This window comes from Doryrhamphus excisus, linkage group LG1, assembly GCF_037039965.1.
Source record: "Doryrhamphus excisus strain RoL-2023G ecotype Guam linkage group LG1, RoL_Dexc_Guam_v1.1, whole genome shotgun sequence".
In the NCBI taxonomy this organism is placed as follows: Eukaryota; Metazoa; Chordata; class Actinopteri; order Syngnathiformes; family Syngnathidae; genus Doryrhamphus; species Doryrhamphus excisus.
In genome coordinates this window covers 20,537,694-20,563,228 of record NC_136357.1, presented here as the reverse complement: position 1 = coordinate 20,563,228, position 25,535 = coordinate 20,537,694, and the positions used below count along the sequence as shown (strand labels likewise).

The window sequence follows — 25,535 nt, the reverse complement described above, 5'->3', positions numbered from 1 at the left end:
TCCTTTCAAGCTTGGATTTGAAACAGTTGGCTGAAAATACCATACTTGCTGAAATAGTGGCCTCCAATCTAATAGATGCCTTGTAGCACACAGACCCATTCCTAAAAGCTGCTACCCAAAACAGCAGCACCTAAACAGCCTCCCTGTGCAACATCACATACAATCTTTTGTTATTCACTCTTCACTCATGACCACTCATGACTCGCTGGGTTGGTTTGGAGGCATTATTATTATGATTGTTATACAAATGTGTTTAGACAAGTCAAGTCCAAATACGCCTAATAGATATGAGGGAATGCAATATGTTAGGGATGAGTGAGTACACCACTATCTGTATCTGGATCTGTTTACCCATCTAAATTATCTGTGTCTAAATATGGACTCGGAGTGGGGGTGACATAAACTGGATGTGGGCATGCTTTAAATGGAAATGTGTTGGCCTTGCATCTGTACTTTATTTTAAGTTGACATGGATTAATCAGACATCGCTATATGTATTACAATTCTGCTGTATGTGTACTGCATGTGTGTAAGGGATCTGTCAGACTTATTTATTTTTTTAAATGATCTGCGTGACGTGGCGGCACGGTGCTCGAGTGGTTAGCGCGCAGACCTCACAGCTAGGAGACCATGGTTCAATTCCACCCTCGGCCATCTCTGTGTGGAGTTTGCATGTTCTCCCCATGCATGCGTGGGTTTTACTCCGGTTTCCTCCCACATTCCAAAAACATGCTAGGTTAATTGGCCACTCCAAATTGTCCATAGGTATGAATGTGAGTGTGAATGGTTGTTTGTCTAAATGTGCCCTGTGATTGGCTGGCCACCAGTCCAGGGTGTACCCCGCCTCTCGCCCCAAGACAGCTGGGATAGGCTCCAGCACCCCCGCGGCCCTCGTGAGGAAAAAGAGGTAGAAAATGAATGAATGAATGAATCGCCGTGAAGTTGGTGATTCATGCAAACATGCAATGATAGCAAATGGGGAAAATATCTGTCAGCCTTGTTCACTGTACTTTTCTCAAACAACACAGCGTTCAGTACTTGAAGCAAAGTTTTCCAAGTGACTTTATCTCACCAGCCAAAAGGAACAAACGAAATAAAAGAAACACAAGCAGTGACACAACGATCCGTATATAGCGCTCATGTGAAATCCATCACATACAAAACAAGTTAAAGATTGCAACGTGCATACTGCGGCATATTTAGAGCAGTGTAATATTTGACATTAAAAGACAGCCACTGCACAGGTGTACCTAAGGATTTGGCATTCAATCTGTTACTCTTACCACTATCTGTGTACTGCCAACTGAAAATGAACAAAATTTGTATGTTGTAGGTAGTGTGCCTATTTTATGATGACTTCATGGAATAAGATGAAAACGCATTCCAAGGAAAATAGCACTCGTGCTACCACTGATAGACAAGTGACTGACGTCACACAAGCCTGCATACAAGCCCGTGTACGTTATGAGACAAGTTGACCAAGATACAAATTAAAGTAGAGGCGAGCTAAAGAAATCCTAATTAATTAGAGGCAGTGTGACCAACGCAACATGAGTCGTAACTTGCCAATTTCACCCTGTACATGGATGAGACGCTGCTCAGCTCCTCTGTGACTGATACTTGCAGGGTCCATCTCGGGGGAGATGGTCTGTGTGTTACCCAATCACAGAGTGTGAAGAGTGAATACTTAATGAGCATTTTCTTTCAACACCAATATGGAAATGTACCCATTCCATACTCGTATCCGGCAAATTTGCATTATCCATAACGGATACTCATGTATAACAAGTATTGTATAACAAAACTGCAATCATCTGTCCATCCATACACAACATACTATACTGTAGGACAAGGGGAGGACAGGACACGATGATTGGGCAAAACTGCATACAAATAAATATTGAATGTCTTTCAGTTAAGATACAGTTAAGGCAATGCTTGTTACAGGAGCCCAAACAAGTGTCAGGGTCGGGTATTTACTCAGGTTCAGGTTCATAATAGAGTAGGTAACAGGGTCTTGAACCTCATGTTTCTGTTAGTGGGCCAGAGTTTGATCTAATTGGACTAAATAAGATCTCTAAAATGCCCTTTGATATACATATACTTTTATACTGCACTCTACTTAATATGCACCATGTGTACCAGAGTTATGTTACATATTTTATGGGAGGCTGATTTATTTATTATTATCTAATAGACTCGCCTATATATGTACCAGGGTGGAAAGTTTTAATCGCAAAATTATAAGCACACAGTGCCTCAGAAATCGAGTTGAAATGTTCAATAGTAGAGCTAAATAAAGTAGCCGTGACCATAACTGTGACACACCTTCTGAAACATTTCAGAAAACAAATTGACAAAAGGTGAAAATAAATTGACACAAAGCCTGGTATGTTCCAAGAAAATAAACTGGAAAAGTGGCATACAAAGTGGAGGCAGTCTGTAACAGCTGTATCCAAACCTGTGATCCAAAGTAATAAAGTTACACCCATAATTAACCAGTAAATGACGGGAACACACACATTTATTTAGAGCAATTATTTCTAGGTAGAGCGATAAGTTAATAATAAATTAATTAAGGATTTACAAATTAATTTTCATACACTACACCCCGTGGAATGACAAAGGACACATACAAATATGTATTCATGCACAGTGGGTTTGAGTAAGGATGCAGATAGACATGTTTGAAGCGATATTTCCATCTGCTGCATTCATGACGGAAATTAATTGTTGTGTCTTTATGGAATACACCATGGACACTCACACAATTTGGAGGAATTGTCTGAACAACATGTCTGGTTTTTGGCCTTCTATCCATCCATCCATCCGTCCATTTTCCTCCGCTTATCCGTGTCCGTGTCGTGGGGACAGTAGTCTCAGGAGGGAAGCCCAGACTTCCCGGTCCCCGGCCACCTCCTCCAGCTCCACCAGGAGGACACCAAGGCGTTCCCAGGCCAGCTGTGAGACATAATCCCTCCAGCATGTCCAGGGCTCGACAATAACGATGTACCGATGGCCCGGGGCAAGTTAAAACAAAATTCGGACAAGTAAATCCAATCATTAATATTCCCGTCGGGCAAGTGCACTTTGGCATGCCATACTGCCAAGAGTTTTTTTTAAAGCGGTTCTTATTGGGTGTTGGTAAAACACGGACTGCGTAATTCCGGTGGTAATTTGCAAACCAATCCTTGCAAATCTTGAAATGGACCAATCGTTTATTTAGACCGCGGTCCGTAATCCACAATCCGTGTTTTACCCACACCCGTTCTTGTTCGCGATCAACCAATCAGCGATCGTTTGACTAGGAAAACATCCATCATGGCGTCCCTGCCAACATCGTCTAATTCTTCAACAACTTCTGAAGGAAAACAGCAAAAAGTGATGAACCAGTGCCTCCTAAACAAATATTTTATTAGCGGCAGCAAATCAAATGATGGCACAGGTGAGTGAATCACATTGCTGTGACAATTTGAAGTGGTCACAATCAAACACCACCCATTAGATCCAATACCGAGTGCTGATTTTGCACAAGCTACAAAATCTAGCGCTTCCATTTCTCTGTGGATTTTTCTCACCTTTGCTTCACAAATTATTGTTTGACCATTGAGCATTTTTTCTGGATTAAAAACACTTTACTAGTACACAAATGTTTCATTGTGGTGGACAACTTCTAAATATCACTGCTTACTACGACTACCATGTGTAAGGTAGCATGGCTTGCCATGTTAACATACATCTCCACAATTTTCAGATCATTCATTCCTCCAAATACAATGCATCAGTACTATTATCTGATGAATTATCAGCATATATTGATATATGATATCATTATGGCAGTCTTTTCATTTTACATGGGGCAAGTTTGGGCAAGTAGTTCTCACCTTAAGGATTCCCCATGGGCAAGTCATTTTTGTTTTTAACGTAGAGCCCTGAGCGTGTCGTAGGTCTGCCCCGGGCCTTTTCCCGACTGGGCATGGACGGAACACCTCACCAGAGAGGCCTCCGGGAGGCATCCAGACTAGATGCCCGAGCCACCTCAACTGACTCTTCTCGATGTGAAGGAGAAGCGGGTCTACTCTGAGCCCCTCCCGGATGGCTGAGCTCCTCACCCTACCTCTTAGGGTGAGTCCAGCTACCCTACGGAGGAAACTCATTTCAGCCGCCTGTATCCGCCATCTCATTCTTTCGGTCATGACCCAAAGCTCATGACCATAGGTGAGGGTGGGAACATAGATCCACCGGTAAATTGAGAGCTTTGCCTTCCGGCTCAGCTCTCTTTTCACCACGACGGTACAGCGACCGCATTACTGCCGAGGCTGTGCCGATCCGTCTGTCGACCTCACGCTCCCACCTTCCCTCACTCGTGAACAAGACCCCGAGATACTGAAACTCCTCCACTTGGGGCAGGACCTCCCAGAGGGAGCACTCCACCCTTTTCCGACTGAGAACCATGGCCTCTGATTTGGAGGTACTGAGTCTCATCCCAGAAGCTTCACACTCAGATGTAAACCGTCCCAGTAAACGCTGAAGGTCGTTGGCGGAGGCCAACATTCACCAGAAACTTGACTTAATGCTGGCAATGTGAGCCAAGCTCCTGCCCTCTTGTACAAGGACCAGATGGCACGCTACTATGTAGCATCCGGTCCTTGAAACAAGACGAGATTTTTACTTTTGCTTAAACGTTATAAATAAATTTCATACCACCTGTTTCTCTTTGGCCTCTATGAGGCAATAATACAAGTTTTCCATGTAATTAGCATAAATGTAATGTACTGTTTTGTGTATAAATCTATCTGAAACTAACATGAATGTGCAGCTGACACATTGGTTTTATTCCTAATGTGGCAATTCACAACAAAAGTTCTTATGAAGAACCTCAGCACTTTGGCAACAAAGGCAAGAAAAGGAGTCCTCCTAAGGTAGCGACAGAAGGACGGAGAGTGAATCAGGTTTATATTGTTGTCTGTCATCTCGTCTTTGATCGTCCTGCAGCACAAAAATGTTTGTTGATGTATTTATTTTTCTCTCTTGCCCTCCAGCTGCCATCCAGGTGCAGATCACGCCACCACAAGGGCAGATCAGCGTTGGAGATTCCAAATTTTTCCTCTGCGAAGGTAAGAGAACACACACATGTATGCAAGAAGCACATGAATTGGATATTGTAGCGCTGTCTTGTGGTTTTTGCAGTATTACACAGGCTAAACCAATGTCTGTCATGTGTCACGGACCACTTGTCCCGTAAATTAAACATATGGTTGGTCAGCCAGCCGTACTGGCTCTGAATGTTCTGACCAGCACAATGGACGTCGTGTTATTTAAAAACAGTCATCCAAGGTAGTCAACGAGTCAGGCATGTTTCCCATGATCCACTTGGGCCGGACGTGTTGCGTTCCAGTGCCACATGGCTTCCTCCCTGTTGGGACTGTTTCCAGGTAATATCCTTGTCATTCCTCCTCAACTGTTGCTGTTGGCCCCCAGGAAGGAATGTAATTTCCCCTCCAGTTTTCCAAAAGCTCATAAAAAGTATATTGAGCCTCTTCAATAAACACTCTTTCCACTTTCCAGCTTGTTGAAAAAATAAAGTGGATGGAATGTGAGAGTTTTCCTCTTCGAGATAGATTTGTCCTTTTTTAACACTGGAGTTTGACTATTGGGTTACGGCAATGTGGAAAGCTCAGAATGCATTCGAGATCACAATCACTCTACCTCTGAGATAATTTTACGACATCTAATCATGCATACAAGAAAAATAAAGTACAATTCCTTGTTGAACTCATTGTGAGGCATAATGTGGAGAAAACAGTCATTTGTCTTTCATATTCTTATTTACTTTATTTTTTACGCCTGATCCCAACAACGGATTGGGTACATCCTTTACTGAACGTTTTTATTTTTTGCGCGAAAGACATAAAGAGATGCTGAGAAGAAGTTACAATATAGCTTCAGAATTTTTGAGTCACAAAAAGTCAGTGTTTCCGGAAACAGACTCAGGTCTTGACTGCCTGAGACAGCGGGGAAAAGGACAGGGACAGTTGCCAGAGACACTATAAGTCAGCGATGCAGAGGAAAATTACGATTAAGATCAAAATGTGTTCAAGATCACATACTTTCTGCGCTGATAAGCTTTATATGAAACAGTGTAAAAGGTTTGGGATCACCTGGAAATTGTTTTGAGCCAGTCTGAGATATGACTTTTTCTTGGCAGTCCTGCCATGAAGTCTGAAGTCCTGAAGTCGCCGCTTCACTGTTGATACTGACGGGTATTTGACGGCTACTATTTAGTACAGCTGCCAGGTGACGACCTGTGAGACGTCTTTGTCTTAGACTTCACACTCTCAGATATTTGTCTTCTTGCACAGTTGTGCATCATTTTTCTGTCCTTGTTAGACCCAGTTTGTGCTGCTCTCTGAAGGGAGTAGTTAACAGCGTGGTAAGAGATTTTAGTTCTAGTTTAGATTTTTAGATGGGTTTTCTAATCATCTATTAGCCTTATAAAATGATGAACTTGGATTAGCAGCCATACCAGGAGATTGATGCAGAGGACTGACAGTTGTTGATAGTAGGCCTCTATGCAAAATGTACATCCTTCTTTCAAAATCATCTGATTCATTTTAATAGTTTGTGAAATGGATAAAAATGTTTGTGAAATGCATGAAAATGTTTTTCTTTGGAAAACGAAGAAATTTGCAAGTGATCCCAAACTTTTGAGCGGTAGTGTAATTTAAGAAAAATAAAATAATATCTAATTAACCGACAAGGATTGTATATGTTTTGTTGTTTGTTGAAATATTTGTGGGGCATAATGCATTTTTTGGTCTTCTGAAACTGGAGCTTCTCCACTGCGGAAAAAGAACAGGCTGTTATCAGGACACATATTACCTAAAAAAAAAAAAAAACAACAACAACAACAAAAAAACGATAAATAAAAAATACGATCATCATCCCTCGCTACTTCAAGATTCAAGCATCGTTCCCTCACTCTTTGGCTCTTTTCAAACATGAATTAATTAATAAATTATTGTTTTGTGGATGACTATGGCCTATTATTAATAAGGATATGTGCGTATTTAGCAAATTATACATGTTTTGTCACCCAGTCAAGCATTGTCTGTCAGGAGTTTCACGTGAGCTGGTCTGGAACCCAGGATGCAGAGATACTTCCAGTAAGAAAAAATATTTATTGAACACAAAGGGTCCACAGTAGGGTGATGTACAAACAAGAAGAAAACTAGAAACCAAAACTAGGCAATACAGAGTCCAAAACACAAAAGAGAACAAAGAACACTGCAGCAAACGGCTAGCAGGCAAAAAACAGGAGACAAAGTGCAACGCAAAACACTGCTGACTGAAGGCAAAAGAAACAAGTGGCAAAAAAAAATCACAGCAGAAAAAGTCAGGCACTTGCAGGTAATGCTAAAAGCCAGAAAGCAGGGATCCAAATAGGACTAGAGTGTGTAGCATGAGGGAGGCATGAGGGATAATCTGGCAAACAACCACAGCGGCTGCCACGTTTAAAAAGCCAGCGAGGTGTGTGCATGAGAGGACCACCTCCTGCCAGTCAACAGTTGTGCAAGTGTTACAGTACATATGATGAACACTGGACAGACGATGCGTTCACATCGGAATTCACACAAACGTAACTTTCACTTTCTAGCGGGGTGCGGCAACTGCTGTATAGATTCTGTGTGCCATTCCGGCCTCTTCATTCATTTTTTTTGCCGATGCAACCAAATATATTGAGCTGTTTTTTTAAAAGACAATTTGAAAACCTTGTCATTGTGTGATCATGAACTATCCCAAGATGCCGTGAAGAACAGCTGAAGAAATAAATAACCTTTACAAGTAAAAATCTGCATCTTATAAAAATATGTTCAATGCCAAATAAACCTAAAATAAACAAAAATACCTTTTCCTCAGTGGTAGGAGATGCTAAAGACATAGACTGGTACACGCCCAGTGGGGAGAAGATTCTTCCAAACAACCCCAACATCCACGTAAACCGCAATGACGAGACCAGCTCGGCCCTCATCATCTATCACGCCGACGTTGACGATGCTGGCATCTACATGTGCGTGGCCAGGAATGGCGACAAGGAGGCGCAGGCTACGGTCCAAGTCAAGATCTTCCGTAAGTCACCTGCCGCCACCACATTTGACATTTGAGCCAATCCATCTTTAATGCATTTCCCATCATCCCTTTCAGAAAAGATCACCTTCAAGAACGTACCCAGCCCCCAGGAGTTCAACGAGGGCGACGATGCCGACATTGTCTGTGACGTGATTGGATCGCCGCCGCCTTTTATCTTGTGGAAGCATAAGGGTGCCATCATCAAGGCTGAAAAAGACGGTGAGCTTCTTCTCACCTTCTTCTCTTCTCCTGGCTCATTGTCCTCCAGCCAGTGATGCAGATGAACGAGTGAGATATGGGGTAGCAGACAACAGATAAATAAATACGCATTGAAGATGCTTTCAACCCAGAAAGGACAGATCCGTTGGTGTCCAGTCTTCCTTTGAAAGTCCAAAACCAGTTCCTCTACACTCAGGGACCATGGCACTCATAAAAAGTGGAACCATGAGACAAAGCACAAAGTTTTTGACCCAATCAAGTTTGAGCTCAGGTCACAGAAAATACGCAGTCTCCGAGCACAATATGAAAAATCCACACCAATCCTGATCCTGAAGGTCAGAGGTTCTCAATGGTTTTTCAGCCATGTACCCCCTAACACAGGGGTTGTAGAATTTCCAGTTGCTTGAGCGCACACACAATTTGGAATCCTTTTACTGTTGTGATGCCATCGTGGGTGTTCGATACCCGCTGTGACTCATCAATCTGTTGCCCGGCGATAGAACAACAATACACAAGCTGCTGGTCATAAAATGATAACATGCCGCACGCCTGGCTCTAGCAATATCGCTCAGACTGAAGACTGTACTCCTCATAGCCACAAATTTGATATTTTTACCACTTTATGTGTTTGTGGAAGCAGGTGCTTTCGATTTCGATTCGATTAGTGCAGGCCTGCCAACATGTATGAAATTTCCGTACTCAGCATGCACATTAGAGAAACTAAATACCTGGCATGACACATAAAGCACATTGCATTCACGATAAGGAATCATTTTATAAGTGCAAATGGTAACCGTTTTTTAACAGCAACTATCTTGTTATATTTAGCAATAAACTCTGAAACACTAGGGGCGGTGTTTTTCAGAAAATCAACTCAGTGAGTCGCCACTCTTGTTGACCTATGACAAGGGGTGGGCAAACTACGGCCCGGGGGCCACATTCGGCCCGCCGGTTACTTCCAAAGTATTTAAACCTTTAACGTACAAGCTAGCAACATGACTTTAAGTGGTCAGAGTGGTGTTGTAGTCAGGGGTGTTACATATACACATACTCTTTTATAGTCAGTGTTTTAGCATAAAAAAATGGAAAAATTCTATTTTGTTGTTTGATAGGGTCTGATAATATTATATAATATTGAGTCAATATTGAGTCTTGGCCCCTGGACAATATAACCCTGGATAACTGAATGCGGCCCACGAGTCAAAAAAGATTGCCCAACCCTGACCTATGAGCTTGTGAGTTTTCATTGTTGCGCTCAAACGGTAATTATTATGGTAAAAATAATGGTAATGAAAGTGAGACAAAGATTGGTTTTATCCGTAATTGGAGGTGCTGTAGTCTCTCTGAATGAGATGCATTTTCAATGTCATTTAGGGACTTCTAGCAACTTTTAGGACAGCAGGTAGCTGCTTTCCTTACTGAGAACTTTGGCAACACTTTCTCAAGGTCACTGTGGAATATTAATTATTGATCAAAACGACAAAACATTTTTTGTAAAAATAACGTTCTCCCTTTTGGTGAACCCGACCACCCGTCATCGCTCTACATCGAGACCGTTTAACATACAGCTGAGCAAAGCTCCTTCCTGTGTGCTCTATTGAAGGAGCCAACGCTAATTGCAGCTGACACTAAACTTCTCACGCAATTGCACTTCGGGCTGCAAATTCAACTTGACAAAAATTTGACAAAGTCCACTGGCTCTGCTTAGCCTGGAGGCTCCACAGAGTGTTCAGACTGAGCGACGTGTGAGAAACAGCGCCTGCTTTCACTTACTGCAGCTCAGTCCATTACAACGTGTTAATGGGCGCTTTAATTGGCGAAGGAGGTGCACTGTCACTGTCCAATGAAAAGCATGTTATCACCATATTTCTTTAAGTGGCTTTTTCTGATGGAAAGCAAAACATTTTGGAGCTACAGATGCTAACCCTCGGCATAAAAATATAAAAAACAAAAAATACTCTGACTTATTATATAGGCCAGCTGATACTATCGGGCCGATATTTGCGTTCTTTACTTGAATCGGTATTGGTGTGCGTCTCACTGCGGAGGAGCAGTCATCGGTCATCGATGCTAGATAAAACTTAAACTACAACAGAAATGTTTTGCACATGGTTGAATATTTATTCCTTCTAAGGCTGATAATGCCGTTTAAATGTGTGTTTAAGAAAGCTGAATCCTACTGTGTTCAGTGTTTACATTTCAATAAATATTGCTTTAAACTTGAGATCTGTAATATTTGTTATCATTGTCATTTTTTCATATTAATGGAGGCAGCAAAAGTAGTATCGGCCACAAATATCGGCCCAAGCAAAATCGGTCGTCGGCTAAGGGTGATGGAAAAAAATCGGTATCGGCATCGGCCCAAAAAAAAAACATATCAGTCGATCCCTACTTATTATCCTAACCTTGCTTTCCCCATACTCATACTGTGAGCATCTGTTCCTGTTACAGTCCGATTCCGGCACATGGAGAACGGTCACCTTCAGATCCGCGGCATTAAAAAGGCTGACGAGGGCACATACATCTGCGAGGCTCGAGTCATGCAAACGGGAGAGCTCTCCTTCAAGATGATCGAAGTGGTCATTAACGGTGAGCCTTTTTTTTATGCCTGATCACAGGAATGTTTCTGTGCTAAATGGGCTATTGCTACTGTTGTAGTGCTCCCCACCATTCGTGCCAGGCAGTCCGAAGTCAATGCCACTGCAGACATCAGTAGCCCCGCCCTCTTGGCCTGCGATGCGGACGGCTTCCCCGAACCCATCATCACATGGACCTAGTATGTAGTATCACCTTCATACAAAGATTTCAATCAGTGTTCTGTTTGGTTGAACACAACAACACAGCGCTAATTATAATGAATGCATTCAAGTCTTGGTGGCTGATGATCATATTCTGAGTTTCATTTCGCTTTAAGTAAAGTCTGAAATATAGCTAAGAAACAGAAAATAAACAATCATCATGGGGCTGCACGGCGGTCATGTGGTTAGCGCGCAAACCTCACAGCTAGGAGACCCGAGTTCAATTCCACCCTCGGCCATCTCTGTGTGGAGTTGTTCTCCCTGTGCATGCATGGGTTTTCTCCAGCCACTCCAAATTGTCCATAGGTATGAATGTGAGTGTGAATGGTTGTTTGTCTATATGTGCCCTGTGATTGGCTGGCCACCAGTCCAGGGTGTACCCAGCCTCTCGCCCTCGTGAGGATAAGCGGTAGAAATTGAGTGAATGAATGAATCATCATGTAACCTTTCATTAACTGTACAGGCCATGCTTTAAGTCATATTTTTAACTGCTGTGCAAATAAGTGGACCACGGTAACAGTACAACATAACAATATAACAATATGCACTCCATCTAAAAATGAATCATAAAATTGATATTTTTAACTTTGACCTGTCTTCTGTTCTGGCCTGTGGGATGGTGGTTGGAACAAGTTTTTGTTCAGCCTAGCTGTGTTTTTCCTGATGATTTTGATGGAATCAAAATGGAAGTGTATCACTTAACGACTATACAATCATGGAAAAAAAATATTAGACCACCCTTGTTTTTTCACTTTATTTATCACTTTAATGCCTGGTATTGTTTGGAAAGATATAATGATGATAACATTAAAAAAAACCAATAACACAAAGACATAAATTCAGTTTAGCTAATATTCTTACCCTGACCAGTCAATACTTGTCATATATGTATTTTCTAATATTCTTTTGCTGTTTATTCCAAACTACATTCTTTGAAGAAACATAGCGTGGTTGCCCTGAGCTCCTGTTCTCATTGTTGCCCACAAATAACCTCCCTCGTCTTGTGCCAAAGCAACCCCGGAACACCAAGAAGGCTTTTTTTCCGTGGCGCTAGCTGATGGATATACCCTGGCTCACCCTTCCACCTAATGTGTCAGGCATGATGATGATGCTGATGAAGAAGAAGAAGCCTGGGCCACGGGGAGTTGATGTTTGCGACACGAGGAGAAAACCAAGGCCAAGCCTTATTTTCCTGAAGGCTGCCAGCAAGACTGTCCTTCCCGTTTTTAACAAATAAAAATGGCCAAAAGACCTCCATTTATTTGCCTCATGAGTCGTTGGACCAAACCCTGGTGTCTGTTTCAGCTGTCCTATTTCTTTTTTACTTTGTCGTGGTCTGCAGTAACAACGTTGTCCTTCAGTCGGGCGATAAGTACAGCCTGAACGAGGACGGCTCTGAGCTGCTGATAAGAGACGTGGTCAAAGTGGATGAAGGAGATTACACCTGCATCGCCAGGAACAAAGCAGGGGAGAAGAGCCTGGAAGTCAGTCTCAACGTCTTCGGTAAGACACAGAAAAACTCACTCGGGATTGAAAGAAAGTACAGGTGGTTGCCGGGTTACATGCTTTTGGTGTTAAATAAAAACTTCATTTGGTTCTCGTTCCAACACGCACAGTGGATGAATACAGTGGATGAATACAGTGGATGAATACAGTGGATGAATACAGTGGATGAATACAGTGGATGAATACAGTGGATGCCTCGTTTGCAGCTACACAAAGTGGATAACCTCACTTATTAGTGAACCTTTTGCACTTTATTATGTCACTCAAGTGGTAAAAATGCACAGAGGAAATGAAAATCCATCACAATAGAAGTGAAAATGAACATCATAAAAGCTTCAGAGGGACAAGAAATGCCCACCAAATGTTGGCTGCACTTTTGGTCTTCATCGGTCAAATGTTGCAACCATCATTCAGGATAAATAAAGTCTCCCTGAGCATGTATAAGGATCTAAATTTGAACGTAACTTCTTTGTAACCCCAAGACCACCTCTACAGATTCTTAGCACCTTGTCAACCCTAGTGTATGAGGAGTATATTTTTAGAGACCACAAAGGCTTTAATGTTCTGTTGAATTTTTATGGCTTTGTTTTCCAAACGAAATACAATGGTATTGAAAAAGAAAAAAAAAACGCTAGTTAAAGAAAAAAGCACACGTAAAAAGAAAAAAATATGTTATCATTAGAAAATATTAGGGCTGTCAAAGTTAACGCGAAGATTCTTTTAACGTCACAATTTTTTTTTACGTGTGATGAATGTGCGCACATCCTGGTTGATCCTCGGTCCACACCACAGTGAGAGGAAAAAGTTGAAAGTTGTGTATTTTGATTGGAAAATGAGCTTCAAAGTCCTGGCAGATGGCTCTTCCAACAAGACCAAAGTTATATGGATCTCCTGTCGCTGGGATTGAAATTGTTATTGACTTCCCACCAAGAAGTGACAAGTTACCAAAGTACTGCCAGTCCTTTTTTGTTATCATTTATGCCAAGGTACCTTAGCATACGAGTGTCCCAATTATTTATTTTTAGATGCGAGCCTAATGCTAATTTTTTGCTAAAATTTGGTAACAAGCTGCTAGTTCAGAGTAGGCATAGCTGAGGACAGCTATTTGGAGGCTTGTGTCAATGTGACCATAACTGAAGAGCTCGCAGCACTAGTCTTAGTTTGTATTACCACTAGCGAGTCATCAATACATCAATAAAACATACAGTGCATCCGGAAAGTATTCACAGCGCTTCACTTTTTCTACATTTTGTCATGTTACAGCCTCATTCCAAACTGAATTAAATTAATCTCTTACTTCAAAATTCTACACAAAATACTCCATTATGACAATGTGAAAAAGTTTTTTTTTGACTTTTTTTGAATTTATTAAAAATAGAAAACAAAAAAAATCACATTTACATAAGTATTCACAGCCTTTGCCATGAAGCTCAAAATTGAGCTCAGGTGCATCTTTTTTCCACTGATCATCCTTGAGATCTTTCTACAGCTTAATTGGAGTCCACCTGCAGTAAATTCAGTTGATTGGACATGATTTGGAAATATAATAGCTGTCTATATAAGGTCCCACAGTTGACTGTGCATGTCAGAGCACAAAAACCAAGCATGAAGTCAAAAGAACTGTCTGTAGACCTGCGAGACAGGATTGTCTTGAGGCACAAATCTGGGGAAGGATACAGAAACATTTCTGCTCCTTTGAAGGTCCCAATGAGCACAGTGGCCTCCATTATTCGTAAATGGAAGACGTTTGGAACCACCAGGACTCTTCCTAGAGCTGGCCGGCCTTCTAAACTGAGCGATCGGGGAAGAAGGGCCTTAGTCATGGAGGTGACCAAGGCCCCGATGGTCACTCTGTCAGAGCTCCAGCGTTCCTCTGTGGAGAGAGGAGAGCCTTCCAGAAGGACAACCATCTCTGCAGCAATCCACCAATCAGGCCTGTATGGTAGAGTGGCCAGACGAAAGCCACTCCTTAGTAAAAGGAACATGGCAGCCTGTCTGGAATTTGACCATGAGAAACGAAATTCTCTGGTCTGATGGCTTTCGTCTGGCCACTCTACCATACAGGCCTGCTTCATGCTTGGTGTTTGTGCTCATGCACAGTCAACTGTGGGACCTTATATAGACAGTTATTATATTTCCAAATCATGTCCAATCAACTGAATTTACTGCAGGTGGACTCCAATTAAGCTGTAGAAAGATCTCAAGGATGATCAGTGGAAAAAAGATGCACCTGAGCTCAATTTTGAGCTTCATGGCAAAGGCTGTGAATACTTATGTAAATGTGATTTTTTTGTTTTCTATTTTTAATAAATTCAAAAAAAGTAAAAAAAAAAAACTTTTTCACATTGTCATAATGGAGTATTTTGTGTAGAATTTTGAGGTAAGAGATTAATTTAATACAATTTGTAATGAGGCTGTAACATGACAAAATGTAGAAAAAGTGAAGCGCTGTGAATACTTTCCGGATGCACTGTATGTTTTACTACACACGTACATTGTTGCACTTTATCTTAATTATGATGTACGTATAGTGTAAAGCTAGGACAGGAAAAACAGCACATTTAAAGCACAAAATGAATACAGAGCCAAAATCCACCAGTACGAGCCTGGAGTTGTTTTTCAGAGATACTGTGTACTGAATCAATATGCACAATATACACAATATGCACATCACTCACATTATTTCCACATTATTCCGACGATATTCCTGTAGACTTTCTTTGTAAATTCTACATAAATTTCTACTTTTTACTTTTTACTTTTCTACTTGTAAACTTTATTCTTGAAATCTCAGATTTTTTTTTTTCAACATGGCCCTAATACTCCATCATAAGATATGCACATCCATATTAAGTTAAGGAATGAAAAAAAGAATCCTGAATTTTAAAGAATTTTATTTTATTTAATTATATTCTATTCTACTTTATTCTATTTTATATTATTATTATTTAATTTTTCAGCACTGCTGTGGTTGCTTTCCATCATCAACAGTATGTGGCTCCAAGCAGACATTTCTTTTTAACATGCTCACTCTGATTCACTGGTAGATTAGAGATCAGGAAGCTGGTGGAGAGCAATTACATTCTCCTAAAGACTTCCAATAATTGCACATTCATCTAGCGGCTGTCTCCATGAGCTGATTAGCAATGAGTGCGAAGATAACAAGAACAGGAAGAAAAGAAAACATTTCTGTTGTTTTTCAGTTCAAGCTAAGATTACCTACCTGAGCAACCAGACGGCGTCCGAGTTTGATGATGAAGTCACGCTTACCTGCGAGGCTTCGGGCGACCCCACACCCTCCATCTCCTGGAGCTTTGAGAACAGGATGTTCACTGAAGGAGAGCAGGTAATGATGGAGGTCAAGGTGGATCATACAGTCCGGCGAGTGTGCGGATTAACATATAAGCCAGAGTCAGGGGGGAAAAAAATCATTTGTGTCAGGGGCATTTCTGAGAGGAATATAACTGACATTTTTTCCACAAGCGCACGCTCCCGCGAGCGCCGCTTGGTGTCCCCGGTTTATGGCATTAGCGGTGTCATTTATCATCGACAATCAGGGGAAACATTCATGCAGAAAAGTGCCTTGACAGCACTGACTCGCTGAATAGGTCTTGGAGTCGGAACTGAGCTGTCGCCCACAATCTCCTAGTCTTTTCTCCTCCTGTCAGCGTTCAGCCCCCCCCCCCATCCCCCGGTCCTACACCAACCTGATGGATATTTTGAAGTTCCTATTGGAAAAGTCTGGTAACGTTGTAGAAAGTTGCCATCAATTCACTTTTATTTTAGTCAAATTCAGAGTTGTCTTGATGTACAATGACTTTTTATTATCAACCCAAACAAAACAGTTTTCAATTTTTCCGCTAAATGTCATAGCGGAAAATGTCCGTTAAAGCTGTGCCAACACACGAGCCATTAAACACAGCTTTGACATTGTGCAAGTATAAACATCTTTGTTAAGCTAGTTTGGAATAAATGTAACCTTCACCAAGTTTTTGATACACATTCTCATTTACTACGGTTAATTGGTTCCAGACCTGATCGTGATAAGTGAATTTCCATGAAGTAGGATTCTTGGATTTCTTTGCATTTCCAGAACAGTCTGTTTTCATTTATGCCCTCTTCCCAGCACCCCGACCCCTGTACTGGCGCTTTTTCATATGTTTCCCCGATTGTTAAAAATGCACATAAATGATCTGTTTCCCATGTGGCTTCTTTCCACAAGTTCCACAGTGTTGTTGTGTTTCTTTGTTTTTTCCTCTCCAGGATTCGTGGACGCGACCAGACAAATATGAGGTATGGCTACTAAAAATCGTAGCCGTAGGAGCTCTTGCCCAGACTTACCACCCCCAACCCCGAAGTTGCCACTTAACCCACTGCTGCTATTAGCCAGTCATTAACTGTGTTCACGCATTAGTCATGTACTACACTACATTTCATTCATTTAGTTCCAGGATGTATTTGGAGATGTTGCCATTCACTGTGCCGTGCTTCATTGTGGAGGTTAATTCCGTCTTGAAAGCCATGGATGTTGACGATTACTTGCCGATTCGTTCCAGGAGATCCGACTCTAACCGGAATGGGTGTTTACCAAATTAATGTAAATCCAATTCTTTTTTTCCAGCTAGCCAATAATATGAGCACGATACAGGTTTCTCGAGTTTTACAATAATAGTTTTACATGCATAAAACAATTTGAAATGAATATAAATATACTGTATATAAATGGGGCTCCACGGCAATGGAGTGGTTAGCGCGCAGGCCTCACAGCTCGGAGACCCGAGTTCAATTCCACCCTTGGCCATGTTCTCCCCATGCATGCGTGGGTGGTTGATCTCGCTGCCACATCATGTCTTTCGGAACAAAGACACTTCAATGAAAAGTAACTGTCAATATTCATTTATCCCTTTCATTCAAAATTTATCAATATTTAGAATGATTTAATGCAGCGAAAGCTAAAGTTGTAAAACTATGCAAACATTTTTCAGTCCACTGCTGATAACATCACAGTTTGCATTTTGTTCAGCCAGCTAATAGGATGCTACAAAGGAAGGATGTTAAAAAAAAAAGAAAAAACATTCATTGTACAGTTGAACTCACAACACGACGAGATTAACCGTATTGTACACAAACCGAAGAATGCATGCAAACCGAGGCAAAATTGTGGAGTAAATGTTTAATGTTAACCGGAAAACACTAACGGGCAGACGCTAACCGAGGTTTCACTGTATATGCTCGATTCAAAAGTTGTCGGCCACCCAACAGGTTCAACAGCGTCAAACTGAAATCAGACCCCCCTTTTTTGACACGTGATTGTGTTCTTTTCTCCAACACATTTTAATGCAGTTGAGTTGCAAAACATACAAAACTTCAAGCACAACATTGCAACATGATTAACTCTGCTAAGGCCAAATTATCAGCTAACCGAGCAAAATGTACCAAACAAATAAAAGAGTGTTGTTTTTGTTTGATTGCTACATATATTATATGAAAAGTTTGCCTGCGTTTATTTTGCTGCCATCATTTGTAGTTGTCAGCCATCCATGTCGCCATTATATTTAAACTTGGTGGCGTCAGCCAAATGTGTGTAGCTTCCAAATTCACAAAATCAGAGTTGACAAATTTTTGTGGAAAACTAATTTTTGCCATTTGTGTGTAATCCTGCTAATAAGCAACAGTAACTAATCAACAGCTATCAAAACGAAATCTGCCATCTTTAAAATAGTTTAGCATCAACCATGGGACATTGTAATGTGTGGTTTCCATGAAATGAAGATTCACTGTATTTACGTCAGTCTTGTACTACTGTTCTTTTGGCGTGGGAAAACCAAAGCCTGATTTTCAATGTGGCATATTTATTGTCTATACATTTTCCCTGAAAAAAAATAGTTTTAGTCTGAGAGATTCAAGTCGGTCGTTTTGGTTTTTGGTTGTACTTATAGACCTCGAGCCCTAGCTAGTTCACTGATGTAGAAGTATAACCTTTTTCATGTCAAGAGTGGATGAGTGCTTATAGAAATAGAAAGATATGGTTTGACCTTTACAGTCTGTTGTTTTTTCTTGGAACTGTGTTGATGTCTCTGCATAGTAGTTCTGGTGCTTCTGGTACCCTATCTAATAACCTACAATGACCATGTGTCTGGACATTTTCCAAACAGGGTCTATTTTGCTACTGATGAAGTCCTTTGAGCGCCCTACTAAGTTGAACAATTGAATGCGTGTTTATTGTTATTTGATTAGTAGTTGTTGGTTTCATGTTTTGTTTTTGTTTTTTTGGTTTTTACAACAGTTTGTAACAACACTCCTGTTTTAGACAACACTCCTACCATTACTGCCACTCAGCAGTAATTATGAGAAATGTAATCTGGCCGGATTGTTACTTGGACCAACTACTGATTCAAGTGCTTGTATCGATTTTATGGGCATTGATCCGCCTGAGCTTTAGCCACTGCTGGTAGCGCTCCTTGTACTACTTGCTAGGAGCTTATCTGAATGTAGCTCTGCATCACTGATCAAAGCATGCCAACGAGTGTCATTGTTAAGCCCCAAAAGCGTCACCAAGCAGTTGCAGAGAGCACTCAAATGCGGTCATTACAACTCAGGAAATCAGGCAGCGTCACAGATTTATATGCGCTGAACTGCACACACCACCTTCTTACTTTGAAGTTTAACCTTTTCCTTCATCATATTTACAATTATTGGTCAGGAAGGTTTATTTGTGTGTCCGATGAGCACCTTGTAACGCAACACCTGATAACGACCTTGACATCATAAGTCATGAATTAACCAATAAAACCTTGTTTTTGGACATCATTTGAAATAAGTATCTCCACTTGGAGCTGGAATTGTATCTCCAAACATGTACGTCTACTGTAGCCGCTGTTCATAGGTACAAGTATACGAAAGCCAGTATATCCTTATAAACAATATCTTCACTTAAAAAAACAATGTGAATAAAAATGCCCAAACAAAGTCTAATAAAAGATGTTTGTGGTGTATTTTTTAAGAAATAGTAGGTGGTCATTGGACAGCAGCTCTTGTTTCGAGAACTAGCGAAAAAATTGCCTTCAACAAGGGAGGCGGCGTTAAAATCACTCCTACACTTTTAATTACTCAGTCAACATTAGCATTCATGTACTTGCAAATCCGCCTTGTCTAATTAATGAGATTCATTTGCGTTAATGAAGAAATTGCGTATCATTCGTGTGTTGCTTTCTATTAATTTTCGCCGCACATCCGTCCAACACTTGACATCGACCTATCAATTATTGATGACACGTACATGCCGAGTGAATATTAATAGGAAAGCATGGCAACAAGAGTGAAGACGTATAGGTGCCAATAGCGTGAGCTTTGTCCCCCGGAGGGAGGAGAAGCTTTTAAAGCCTTTTTTTTTTTTTTTGGTCAGCCTGCAACATGAAGCTTCTTCATTATTCATACTCTCTTTTTAGACTTCCAACATCCTCAGCATGACTAAAGGACATACAGAAAGCTTACGTCAATTTTTTCGGCAAAATTCAATCATACGTCAGATGTTATTGTAATTAAAAAAACAAACAAAAAAAAACAACAGCAATTTTGGGCCAGGTTTCATTTCAGAGATCTTCTGTCCGCATCCGACTGAAAGTCCAAATTTTAAGGACTATGTAACTCGAATAGCTTAAAACTGAATACGACTAAATAATTCCAGGAAAGTCAGTGATTGTTGTATGTGTTAGTTTGCTAGCGAGTTAGCTGCTCTGGTTGTTTATGTCATTAGTGAGTAATTAGCGAGATTGTGTTTGTTAGCACTGTGGCCTGTTAGCGTAGTTGCTTAGCTATCCTGTTTGCTTACCTGTAGTTTGTTGAACAGGTAATTAGCTGGCTGTAAACTGTCTAGCAATCATGTTTGCTATTTGTTAGCTATCCTGTTTCATTACTTAATTAGCTAGTATGTTTCTTAGTTGTTACAGTAGCTATTCCGTTTGTTTAGTTAGTTAGGTAGCTAACGCATTTACTTGTGCGGTAAATATGATTGTTGGCTAGCTACACTGTTTATTCACTTTTTAATGAGCTTGCATCTTTGTTTGTCTAATTAGTTTGCTAGCTAGTTAACCGTCCTTTTTGGGGCTGTTAGTTCGCAAGCCTGTTAATTTGTATGTGTAGTAGGCGGTTTGTTTGTTACATTTTTATGCAGATTGAGAATTTTACTGCAAATTCAAGGCCTTACTTTTGTTAATTAATAAAAACATCCACCATTGAACAGGAAGTATCCTGGCAACCAACAACTTCATGAATCTAATTTGTATACACTGTATCTAATGGATCAGTCATTTTCCTTCTAACAGACTACTCCAAAATTCTTTCTCTTCTTCCAGGGAAGTGATTTTTCAGCATTGCATTGACGTACAACAATTGCCAGGAGTCACATTAACAAGCCTTTCTTTGTCTCCCGTCCTTCACAGAGCCACGACAGAAACATCGTAGTCCGCAGCCACGCCAGGGTGTCCTCCCTCCTCTTAAAGAATGTCCAGTTCACCTATGCAGGACAGTACCTCTGCACTGCGAGCAACTCCATCGGTCAGGACAACCAGCACGTGTACCTGGAGGTCCGCTGTAAGTGCTCCCAGGCTCCCACCACGGTCGTTCTATCAATTTTTCCGAAGCAACCGTCCTAGGGTGCAGGTACAACTTAGCCAAGGCAACTACCAATCACAATCTTCAACAGATCCCCCCTAAAATATGACACAAATTATTTAGAAAACCAAGCTCAAATGCAGATCAGTACCTAGTTCCATTTTCAGCAGCATAATAGTCACAACACTTAACCAACCCCCTGGAAACTTTCAAAGATTATTGGTCAACATCAAAGCAGGCACTCTATTGATTTTGTTCTCCTTCCAACACAATTTTCCGGAGTACCTGAGGTCAAAGATAGGTTAACTACTATGTTGCTTAATTGGAGGGTTTAAATGAGTACCTTGGTCTGTTTTAGCATTTGTAGAATTGACAATCGTCAACAAATCTTCCTGAAACGTTTACAGATTATTAGTCACTCTCACAGCAATAACCTTGTTTATTTTGGTTATGACCCAACACAAACCTGAGGTTTAACATTTTCCCAAACATTTGTCCGAAACTGATCTTTGTAAAGCTGTTGGGAATTTTTGTTCAACATCAAAACAAGCATCCTATTGATTTTGATCTCTGTCCAACACAAGTCCCCACGTAGCTGAGGTCAAACATGAGCAACCTACTGGCTGAGGAAGATAAGTTTGAAGGTTTACATCAGAGCAGCACCTTGTTCCGTGCCATCAATCTACCAAAAGAGTAAAAGATTTAAGGAATTTTTGTTCAGGGATTATTCTACAACATCAAAGCAATAATCTTTCTTATTTGGATTGCTATAGACAACCCAAGATGACCACAGATAGTTGACATCAAATACTAGCTAACTGTCAACTTTGTCAGCAGCTACTAGTCATCCAAAATCCAAAACCAATCTTCCAAAAACCTCTTGCTACCTCTCTGTCAGAGGATGTAACCAATCTTTTCTAAACCTTAAGAAAGACCCCTACTGATTTTGAATGAAATGTGACCCAAATTGACCGACGTAGCTCCAGAGTTTAAAGGTTTAGGTACCGTGATCCATTTTCAGCAATTACCAGTGATCCTCAACAACCTCCTGGAAATTTTAGAGATTATTCGTTACCATCAAAGCAAGAACCCTATGTGTTTTTTTCAGCCTTCAACAGGCCATCGTATTCTAGTGATATTCTTTAGATTTGACAATCAGTCTTTGCCAATGCAAGATCCCTCTTGGTGTCTGATTCCAGAGGTTTGGAGGTAGCTGGAATTCCAAATACGTCAAACATACCTAGCATGGTTTTACCACAAAAACTCATGGACGTCCTGCGTTCATCCAGGAAATTCCCCAGTCAATCTCTAGTCTGCAGTGTCACGGTACCTCAAATAGTTTGACAGCATCCAGACAACTTTTTTGGCCTTTTTCTCATCCATTGTTGTTTGCTCACCGCTGGCAGGCAAATCAATAAGACTCGCAACGTCTCAGCAAGATCAACAGAGCGTTTCTTTTCGGTCAGGAGTAGCGCTCAAACCTGCTGGCCTTTTTTATTTAAACTTCAGCTCACCTCAAAGCTGACTAGCATGTCAAATGTTCTCTCTCCGGTATTACGACCACGTTGTCATCATTTGGGAAAGAACTGGAGGAACACTAATAGAGACATTTGCCTGCCTTCTGCTGTGCATTAATGAACATTAATTCATGGAGGATTTCCTAAATGAACCTTCACATTGATAAGCATAACAAACACTGCTGGATGTCTTTGGTGAAAAAGAAACTGCAGTAGCAGACTCAGCATGATTTTTCACACAAAGATGTGAGGGACTGGAGCTTAATATTTGCTCTGAGGAGATTAGTTTGAAGAATTTTCTTCTTCGAGCTTTGCCCCTAACTTGCTTGATCGTTGCAGATGCTCCAAAAATTCTGGGCTCGGTGACAACGTACACGTGGGAGGGGAACCCGGCCAACATCAGCTGTGTGGTGGAAGCCCACCCGGGGGCTTCTGTGACTTGGTTCCGTGATGGCCTTCAACTGCCCACCACCAACACTACCAACATGAAGATCTACAACACACCGAGCGTCAGTTACCTGGAGGTATAGCACCAGTCTTAATCAGAACAGATATTTTTGTTGTACTTTAGCAGATACTGATATTGTTGTTTTTTCAGGTTTCTCCTGAATCTCAGAGTGACTTTGGAAGCTACAATTGCACAGCAAACAATGTGATGGGCACCGAGTACAAGGAGTTCCTCCTCATCCAAGCAGGTTTGGGCTTTTCTTTAACACCTCAGAAAACATTTTTAAAATCAATTTACTGCTTAAATGTATTTAGATTGATATTTTTCAAAAATTTTGAAAATTTTTTGCTGTCAGTATATCACATACAATATATCTAAATTTAGGATCTGATGATTTTGGCAAATTTGTCGGAACCAGGGGTAACCAAACTTTTTACACCAACGGCCATATACTGAAAAATGAAAGGATGCGTTGTGTAACTGTACTGTCGGTATGCAGGTTTGGCAACACTGGAACTTGACGCTTCCTTGACGCTTATGGCTTATGCTCCCCTCCTTTCCTTTGTTGGGGGGGGGGGGGGGGGGGCAGTAGACATCCATGCGAACACGAATACAATGCTCAAGAGAAATATAGTTATTTTAATATCAATACATCGCTCAGCCATCGTTTGACTTTCTTGACATTTTTTTTCTTATTAACTAATGTTTTTAGAATGTGAAAAACATACATGTGAAAAATGGCCCGCATGCGGCACTATGGACAACCCGGGTCTTAATCTTCTACTAAATAAAAGTCTGAAGGTTTTCCCTGTGCTGTTATTGTTTTGGACAAATACCCCACATTGTGGTGCGGTTGTTAAAATTCAAAATTTGCCCCTATAAATCAAGTCGAACTGACTTCGAATTCCTCACAAATATTATTGTACGCTATGAAACAACTCACTGAAATTTTAGGGTGTTTTGTTCAATCACTATGAAATTTGGTACATAAGTTTAGGGTACTAACAAGCACATGTGACATGATGTTACTGTTCGACTTGAAAAACCCACTGGGATGCTCGCTGTAATGGATTGGACGTGGCAGCACTCCACGTTGAGCAATGTTCCTCTAGCAGCCACCGGGGAGGCCGTGCAGGACCTTGACCAAACACGATGAAGACGGTATTAAGTTAAGTGTGGTGGCAACACCGGGGAACACAATGCTTCTCTCTATGGGCAGCCTGCACACCAAAAGCAGCTAAAGCGATAAAAGACGCATTCACAGTGCATTTTCCATGCTGACATGCCTGAGAAACTTGGACATGGAGCATGAGTCCAAAGTGAGCAGTCCTCTTGACTTCAAGGTGGCTCAGATACAGTACATCAAGTACTTGATAGGAAGTCCTGATTACAAAAGTATACAATGTATACAATGTATACACCAACAAGGAGACACATTAAAGTGACATAAGCTGAAATAACTTGTTTTTGAAAGAAAAAAGCTACCTGGTTAATAAGTGTTTTTGAATAAGACAAGATGATATGACGTCTCGACGCATCCCGGTGTGTAGAAGCACACCAACACCCAATTTTTTTATTCACAAAATAGACTGAAAATTCTGTGCGTATTAAGTTAGTCAGTGTCTGACGCAGCAGCTACACTCTCCAAGCTAAACACAATTATTGTCTTAATTAAACAGCACTGCTGTCTAAAATGGCCCATTTGTTGATGCACACAGGTCACATCACATAGTTGCACATTACTTACAGACATGTAGTCTCCAAGGCAGTGTCATGGGAGGTATCATTCGATTTGGGTTCGTAACTGCAAATTATTCCACCTTAACTTGTTAACATATATTATATATATTATCATATATATTATAAGTAAGTCTATATATTTTTCTAAAGAATTATCTCTTGAAAGATATTGAATAAAATGGCTACAGAAATGTGACGTTGTCACCAAACATTAGTTTGAGTTCTTTGTGAGGCCTCCCCCATCAAAGTTCCCTCATGTGTCGCAGAGGTGCCGTCCTCGCCGGAGATCCAGCAGGTGGAGCCTTTCTCTAGCTCGGCCGTGGTGGAATTTGACGAGCCTGACTCCTTCGGTGGGGTGCCCCTCATCAAGTACCGCCTGGTGTGGCGCAAGCAGTGGCACCAGGACTGGACTACTATGGAGTACAGTGCCACGGAGGGTGAGTTGCGCATCTTAACCCGACCACCAGGGGGCAGTTGGTTTTGGTCGATTTCTTGGCTACAACGAAAGGGAGGAGACCTTTAAGAGTCTGTTGTCGAACTACGGACTTACCAATAGGCAAGTTG

At 41.1% G+C, this 25,535-nt stretch overlaps 1 protein-coding gene across 9 annotated transcripts in view; it reads left to right on the top strand.

Annotated features, from left to right (window-relative positions):
* Window positions 1-25,535, top strand: part of LOC131132246 (neural cell adhesion molecule 1-like) — a 220,198-nt gene that overhangs the window by 159,954 nt on the left and 34,709 nt on the right. For 5 of the 9 annotated variants that reach the window (XM_078791774.1, XM_078791768.1, XM_078791769.1 and 2 more), the window contains exons 2-13: window positions 5,043-5,117; window positions 7,921-8,130; window positions 8,206-8,349; window positions 10,801-10,938; window positions 11,008-11,125; window positions 12,490-12,650; window positions 15,857-15,999; window positions 16,917-16,946; window positions 21,095-21,245; window positions 23,123-23,307; window positions 23,382-23,478; window positions 25,238-25,408. In XM_078791774.1, coding sequence (XP_078647900.1) covers window positions 5,043-5,117; window positions 7,921-8,130; window positions 8,206-8,349; window positions 10,801-10,938; window positions 11,008-11,125; window positions 12,490-12,650; window positions 15,857-15,999; window positions 16,917-16,946; window positions 21,095-21,245; window positions 23,123-23,307; window positions 23,382-23,478; window positions 25,238-25,408 — 1,623 coding nt within the window. The remainder of the gene's footprint in view (window positions 1-5,042; window positions 5,118-7,920; window positions 8,131-8,205; window positions 8,350-10,800; window positions 10,939-11,007; window positions 11,126-12,489; window positions 12,651-15,856; window positions 16,000-16,916; window positions 16,947-21,094; window positions 21,246-23,122; window positions 23,308-23,381; window positions 23,479-25,237; window positions 25,409-25,535) is intronic. The other 4 variants (XM_058077708.2, XM_078791773.1, XM_078791770.1 and 1 more) reach the window with 1 other exon arrangement.